An 8,329-nucleotide genomic window follows, 5' to 3' on the forward strand; every position below is an offset into this window, starting at 1 on the left:
CCTTCCTCTACCCTCTCTACTTCCCTCTCCCTTTTCCGTCCTCTTTTTTCTTCTTCTTGAAACCCTTTATCGGGGTGTTTATTTTAATCACCCTTTCATTCGGCCAATCCCTCTTCAGCCTTTTACAACAGCCAACCTTGATTTTGTCGTCTACCTTGATAGGGAGGAAAAAAACAACTGGTTGGACCCTTTGCTGACCCCAAGAAGAAAGAGGAATATTTACCATCTACCTTGTTACTAGGTGATTAGAAAAAAGAAGCTAGACGAGTTGCTTGTCGGTAGAGTGGGTCTATTTTTTCACGTTGTTATTTTTATTGTAGTGTTTACAAGGTTATCGATAGGTCGTCTTCCTAGAGGGTGCTTATGGGGTTCAGGGTAGGTCTATTTTAATGGTTGATTAAGTCCTAAAGGTATTTTTTAAAGTTCGGAATAGGCCTAAGAGTGTTTTTTTTTTTCTTTTGATGTCGAGGATTGGTTTCACGGGATTTCTCCTTTCCAGAATAAGCTTTAAGGATTTTTGCATGTTTGGAATTAGTCTCGGGATTTTTTGTTTATTTTTATGTTCAGGATGATTCTGTACATAAGGCTTCGTTACGCTGGCTTCTTTGCGAGCATATTTTCTTTCCTTCTTTCTCTTTATGTCAGTCTCTCTCTCTCTCTCTCTCTCTCTCTCTCTCTCTCTCTCTCTCTCTCTCTCTCTCTCTCTCTCTCTCTCTCTCTCTCTCTCTCTCTCTCTCTCTCTCTCCTGATTAGATTTACAGAGGAACTTTTGAATAAATCAGTAACCAGCTATTTAAATAGATCGATAAATCAGCTCGTGAGTTTAAATAGGAATCGATAAATTTACGAATTAGGTGAATAAATGAGTTTATACGTGCATTCCCTTCAGGCGTGCTAGTCAGGCGCCATCTTCGTGAGCAAAGCTGTCAGCCGATTACCCTCTGTGAGTGGCTGATTAACCCCCCCCCCCCCCCGCCGTGCCCTCACACAGACACACCTGCGAGAGCACCTGTGTTTGTCACCTGCGGGCTCTTGACCTTGGATCCCCTTGGCATTTGAGCGGCGACCCGAAAGCCAGGCGTAGCGTAAATGCCAGGTCCCGGAGGTTTTTTATTTTTATTTTTTATTTTTTCAATTTTTTTTTAATCTTTTTAAAATAACAGGGAGGGGATTGAGGGGGGGGGGTCGGGGTAGTGTCGGAGAATTGATGTTTGATTTTTTTTTTTTCTTTCTTTCTTTTGCTCTGTCGTTGTTGTAAAGTTTTGGTTTCGTGCGCATGGAAGTGAGCAGGTAGATGTGCTCCTTCTAAGGAGGTCGGCGAGTTTGACATGATGAATTAGATCATGTTTATCTCGGTATATGTTCTTGTTCATGTTTTCGCGTCGTGTTGGTCCCCAGATTGCTTAACGTTGCGTAAGGACTCGAAGTCGCTGTCCACGTATACGAGAAATGGAAAGATCCTCAACCAAAACGTAACATGTCAAGCCGATTCATTTCGACTGCCTGTTCATGTCAGCCGAACGTGGGTCTTGTCAGCATAAAGGGGGAACATTGTCAACTTCGCTTCTTTCGTGGGCTGCGTGTGTTTACATGAGTTAGAAAAGAGGGTAAATGTTGTTTAATGCTATGTGTGTGTGTGGGGGGGGAAAGGGGGTATTTTCGATTTTTTTTCGTTTGTATGACAGCGCACTTTTTATATATTATATGCTCTTTTCTGGTGGTGGTCAGTTTTTTTTTCTTCTTACAATTATTTTAATATAGCGTCAACGGTAAACGATATTTGGGCGTGTACTCGTACACGTGTGACTGGGCCAGCTTTGTGTGTGTGCTAGTACGTGGACATGTACGTATGTTTGCCAATCTGCCTGTTTATAAGTTTATAAATTTCGTACAAAACTTAAAAAAAAAAAAAAAAAAAACTGAACAAAACAAGACCCCCCCCCACCCCCCTCGCTCCACAAGTAGCGGTGGGCGTGTCGGTGTCTGCCTCGCCTTCCGCCCTCGGCCGAGAGTGGGCGCGGTGGGCGAGCGTGGGCCAGGGCGAACGATGATTCTTTCGTTTTCGTTTTATCTTTATTTACTTATTCATTTATTTTTACATTTTCTTTCTTTTTCTGTCCTTTAGTTTTTCTTCTCCTCCTCCTCCTCCTCCTGCCTCCTCCTCCTCCTCCTCCTCCCCCTCCCCTCCCCTCCCCATCCCCCTCGTCCTCCTCCCCCTCCCCTCCCCCTCCCCCTCCTCCCCTTCCTCCCCCTCCCCCTCCCCCTCCCCCTCCTCCGCGCGCCAGGCATTAAGGCCTTACGTATGGGTCTTTGGTCTCCCACCAGGAAGTCTTAGTGACGGGGAACTCTGCCTCTTCTTCCTCCTTCCAGATTCTGTCAGGCTTTCTGTTACCGCCCTCCTTGATCCTCTTCTTGTTTCGTGTTACGTTTATTAATGAGATAATATATATATTAATATATATATATATATATTATATATATATATATATATAGTTATATATATATTAGATATATATATTTTATTTTATATATATATATATATATATATATATATATATATATAATATATATATTTTAAATTTATTTATTTATTAGTTATATATTATTATTATGTATTATATATGTATTATATATATTTATATTATGTATTGTATGTATGTATGTATGTATGTATGTATGTATGTATGTATGATATATATATTATATTTTTATATTATATATTGATATATTATTTATATTATATATATATTATTTATATCATATTTTATATATATTATATATTTTGTACATTTCACACACACACACACACTCACTCACTCAACTCACTCACTCACTCACTCACTCACTCACTCACTCACTCACTCACTCACTCACTCTCTCTCTCTCTCTCTCTCTCTCTCTCTCTCTCTCTCTCCTCTCTCTCTCTCTCTCTCTCCCTCTCCCTCTCCCTCTCCCTCTCTCTCTCTCTCTCCCTCTCCCTCTCCTCTCCCTCTCTCTCTCTCTCTCTCTCTCTCTCTCTCTCTATCTCTCTCTCTCTCTTTATATTATATATATATATATATATATATATTTATATATATAATATATATATATATTATATATATATATATATATAATATACATATACATATACTATACATATACATATACATATACATATACATATACATATACATATACATATACATATACATATACATATACATATACATATATATATATGCATATATATATATATTATATATATATATATATATTCCTCCTTGCCTCTCTCGTTTACTCTCTTGTTTCTTATACGCGTCGGCCTCGCCCTGTATTTTTTTTCTCTCATCTCGTTGACTTCAGCTCCCATTTATTTTCCTCGCCTTGCATTATGTTACATTTCCTTCTTATCGACACACTCCGTGGTTTTGCCTTACTACCGCCCACCGTGACAGAAGTAATAAGCAGTTATATGTTAACGCCCAAACCTCCTCCTGAGTGCTGGAAAATCAAGCTCCGTGTCGGGCCCCTCGGCGCTAATACCTGGCGTGCTGACCCAGGCTAGAGCGACGCTTGCAGGGTTGCTAGAGCGGGGTCATTTTGGGGTACTGGAGGGGAGGGGATTGGTATTACTGCGTGATGGAGGAGGGGGAAGGGCGGGGCAGATTGGTATTATCGTGTGTGTTGGGTGTGTGTGTGTGGTGGGGGGGGGGCTGGTTTTGTTCCGTTTTATTGTGATATGTAGAGGCGATGACTGTTTGATTAATTATGAAGAAAGTTGTGTCATGGCTGTGCCTCTGAGCCGCACCTCCGCCGCTGCCCGGAGGTTAATGCCACGCCTCCTCAAGTACAGGAGGAAGCCCTAGTGCGAAAGAGTGTTAAGAAAATGCACGAGAGGCTTGGCCCACAGCCACATATCGGCGAGAACGAGAGTGATCGGATAGTTGATGTGACGGTTTGAAGAAAAAGGACTAAAAACATAGAGGAAAAAAACGTATATTTTTATGTTTTGTGTATTTCAGTGTTTGATCAAAGTGCCTGGGATCTCACACGGCTGCGAGGACTCGCTCCGCTGGACTCGGTGCGGCTCTAAGGCCGCGAGTGAAAGGTGAAACAAAAGGGTAGCGTGAACTTTGGCACAGTGTAAATAAAAATCAAAACAAACAAAGAGACAAGCAAGCAAGCACGATATTTCGTAAAAGAGCTTAAGGTTGACTCCAGCTCGGTTAAGATGCCCCTCAAGAAGTACATACGTGCCCCCGTTGAGGAGGTGCCCAGCATCAAGGGGAAGCTGGCCTTCTTCGAGCAGCAAGGCCGAGGTAACGCCGAGTTCCCTCCTCGTCCTCCTCTCCTTCAGATGTCCTCGTAGATGTTACCTATAGAGAGTGTTGCCGCACTTCCTGTGTTTATTACTATTCTAGTTCCAGCTGTGTTGTTGCATACAGACAGAGAGAAAGAGAGAGAGAGAGAGAGAGAGACAGCACGCTACCCCATATTGTTTACATGACACGTTCACATCAGTTTAAGGATTCATTACGTCATTTCGAGTGGAAAAGGAATGTTCAGATCTGATGTAGCTTTCATAGTGTTTGCATGTGGGCCCTCCCTTTTACGTCCTCTTTCCTTACATTTCTTTTATGACATATTTTTACAATTACTACTACTACTCTTCTGCTCTGAAGCCCCTCTTTCTTGGACTCATTCATCCTTACTCCTGCCCCAGTGTTCGGCCGGCCACATCACCAGCTGTACATTTAACCTTTTTTCTGGCTGTTCTTCGTTTTCTTTGGTTGCTGTCATTACAGTTTATCTTAAAAAAAGAGAGACATGGAGTTCAATAAGAATTAGGTATACACGAAAACAACAAAACAAGAACCTACATTTTCATGGGATAGAATACAAATCCGCAGAAATTGAGTTTGCTTGCGACACATCTTGGCGTTCTAAGATTTTTTTGTATGTTTAGGTGTTTGCATGTATTTTTAATCATGTTTTTACCATTTTTACCCCCTCGTCATGCTCGGTTAATATATACTGTAGCAACCTGCGAAAGTGCTTAGTTCTTGTAGCAGCCGCTACGCGTTGGGCAGTTTTAAGGTCTTTTGCATGACGTGTGGTTATTTGAGCTCGTTTCGTCGATTCGGCAGACAATTGGCACAAAAAAGACAGAACTCAGTGAAAAAAGACAGAAAAGAAAGTCTACTTTATTGGCAGAAGCAATTCATATTCACCAAGTAACGTGAGCTCGAATACTCCATGCTATGGCTGATGTGATTGAGCGTTGCAGTGTTGACCTTGTGTTGCTGCTGCATGTAGGAGAAATGTTTTATGTTTCATTTTCCAGACTTCTAGTTACGGATTGGTTGTTTATTATCTGTATGCTCATATACTTGAATATGTAGAACGAGTAAACGTATTGCAGTACGATTTAGTCTCAAGCCGTCGGTAAATTCTACGGTGTTCGCCCATAAGTTTTCACTACAAGTATCCCGTAGTTTATACTACTATATTTATTCTAGCACGGTGACTCCATGTATACAATATATTTATATATATATATATACATTTTTTTCTTCACAACTGCATGTTGGTTCTCTCTTAACTTGTTTATTAGCGAACGTTCTTGATATTAATGCACTTTCAACCCCGACAGAAGTAGTGTACGGCGCCATGATTCCCGAGCCAGACTACAGCGACGACGAGAGGGAGACGCAGCCCGCCAGCGTCAGCAGTATGGTCGCTAGGAACAATAAAGTGAACACGTAAGTTGTTACTCTTGTTATTTGTTTTATCACTGTTGCTTCAATTTTGCAATATAGTTCTTTGGATTTATACATCATATAAGGTAGAACATTCCTTAAGCTACCAAGGCCTTGCGTGTATTATTTGCCTCCCCAGTAATAACTCGTATTTAAAAAGTTGTTTGAGACTACATAACATAGAGATCAAACGACCCTGAGACTCAGAGAAGCTACACCTTCCGCGAGTCCATCGCAGAGAAGCTATACCTTCCGAGAGTCCATCGCCGAGAGAAAGAGCCTAAAAGCCGGTGTCTTTCCAGAAACAACAGCAACAACAAGGAGCAGGAGAAGGGCCAGCACCCGGCCTCGGAACGGCTGGACGGTCGCGGCCTCATCATGCCCAAGAAGCTAGTCAACCCCTGCCTCGAATCGTCAGACAAAATGAATCTCCACAGAGAACTCAAATTTAATCAGAAGATGTAAGGAGAGTGACTTTTCTCGTCGGGGCCCCCCCCATATTTAAAAATTTAAATAAAAAATTTTAAAAATTAATTTTTATATTTAATAATTTTTTTTATAATTTAATAAAAATTTTAATTAATTTTTTATTAATAATATTGTTTTTTTTTTTAAATTGTTTTTTTTTTTTTTTGAATTTTTAAAAAAATCCCCCAAAAAAAAAATTTTTAAAAATATAAAATATTTTTTTTTTTTTAAAAAATTTATTTTTTAAAAAAAAAAAACTTTTTTTAAAAAAACCCTTTTAAATTTAAAAAAAAAAAAAATTTTTAAATTTTTAAAAAATTTAAGAAAAAATTTTAAAAAAATTTTTTTTTTTTTTTTTATATTTTTTTATTTTTTTTTTTTTTTTTGGGGTTTTAAAAAAATTTTAAAAAAAATTAAAATAAAAAAAAATATTTTAAAATTTTTATATTATATATCAAAATAAAAAATTTTTTTTTTTTTAAATAAAAATAATTTATTTTTTTTAATATTTTAATAAAATTTAAATATAAAAAAAATTTTTTTTTAAAAATTAATATAAAATTTTTAAAAATTTTTTAAAATAAAAAAATATATAAAAATTATTTATATATATATAATTTTTAAAAAAATATAATTTTAAAATATTTTTTAATATTATATTTTTTTTTTTTTATTTAAATTAAATATTAAAAAATTTTATTTTTTTTTTAAAAAAATTTATTTTTTAATTTTTTTAAAAATATTAAATTTATAAAATTTTTTTTTTTTAAATTAATATATTTTTTATTTTTTTAATATTTTATAATAATTTTAAATTTTATTTTTTATATAAATTTTTTTTTAAAAAAAATAATTTTAAATTATTATATAAAATTTTTTTAAAAAATTTTTTATATAAAAAAAAATATATTATATTTATTTTATAATTAAAATTTTTTATTTATATATATATTTTTAAAAAATTTTTTAAAATTTTAATATAAAATAAAAAAATTTTATATTTTTTTAAAAAATTTATTTTTATTATTTTTAAATTAAAATTTATTTATTTTATTTTTTTTTTTTTTTTTTTTTTAAAAAAAATAAAAATTTTATATTTTTATATATATTTTTTATATTATATATTTTTTTTAAAAATTTTTTAAAAAATATATATATGAAATTTAAATTTTATATATTTTTATATTTTATATTTTATTTTTTAAATATTTTTTATATATATTTTTTTATATATTTTAAAAATTTTTATATAAAAATTTTAAATTTTTAAAAAATTTTAAAATTTTTTTAAAATATTTTTTGAATTTAATATTTTATAAAATTTTTTTAAATAAAAATAAATATAAAAATTTATAATATATAATTTTTTATAAAAAAAAAAATTTTATATTATATATTAATAAAAATTTAAATATATTATAAAATATAAAATAAAAAAATTTTTAAAATAATTATTATATATATATATATATAAAAATTTTATTAAAGCCCCCATTTTTAAAGAATATATATAACCCGATATATTATATGTATTAAATATTTATATTTTATATATATATATATTATATAAAATTTTTCCTTTTTATTTTTATATATTTTTCTAATTATTTTTTATATTTTTTATATTATTTTTTAATTTTATTAAAATATTTTATATTATATTTTTATATATATATATATTCTTATATATATTTTATAAATATATTCTTAATATATGAAATATTTTCAATAATTAATATATATAATTTATATATATTATTTATTATATATATTTTATATATTAAATAAAAATTTATATATATATATGGGAAATATATATATAATATATATATATATTTTTTTTTTTTTTGTATATTAATATCTAAAATATTATAATATTTTTAATATATTATATATTTATTATTCTTATATATTTTTATAATTATATTTTCTTTTTCATATTTATATATTATATATATTTTATATTATATTCCCTATAATTTTTATATATATATTCTTATAATAATTTTCATATTATATTTCTTAATATTTTTTTAATTTTTAATATATTTTTCTTATATATATATATTTTTTAAAAAAAAGCTTTTTATATATTTTTTTATATATTCTTATATATATTT

At 31.9% G+C, this 8,329-nt stretch overlaps 1 protein-coding gene across 5 annotated transcripts in view; it reads left to right on the plus strand.

Annotated features, from left to right (window-relative positions):
* Positions 1-6,202, plus strand: part of LOC119581139 (protein FAM107B-like) — a gene marked incomplete at its 3' end in the record, with an annotated part of 50,794 nt that extends 44,592 nt beyond the window's left edge. For 3 of the 5 annotated variants that reach the window (XM_037929487.1, XM_037929489.1, XM_037929488.1), the window contains 2 exon segments: positions 5,636-5,744; positions 6,044-6,202. In XM_037929487.1, coding sequence (XP_037785415.1) covers positions 5,636-5,744; positions 6,044-6,202 — 268 coding nt within the window. 5 annotated transcript variants of the gene reach the window in all.
* Between the last annotated feature and the right edge of the window lie 2,127 nt (positions 6,203-8,329).

Source organism: Penaeus monodon, chromosome 14 (genome assembly GCF_015228065.2).
Source record: "Penaeus monodon isolate SGIC_2016 chromosome 14, NSTDA_Pmon_1, whole genome shotgun sequence".
Lineage (NCBI taxonomy): Eukaryota > Metazoa > Arthropoda > Malacostraca > Decapoda > Penaeidae > Penaeus > Penaeus monodon.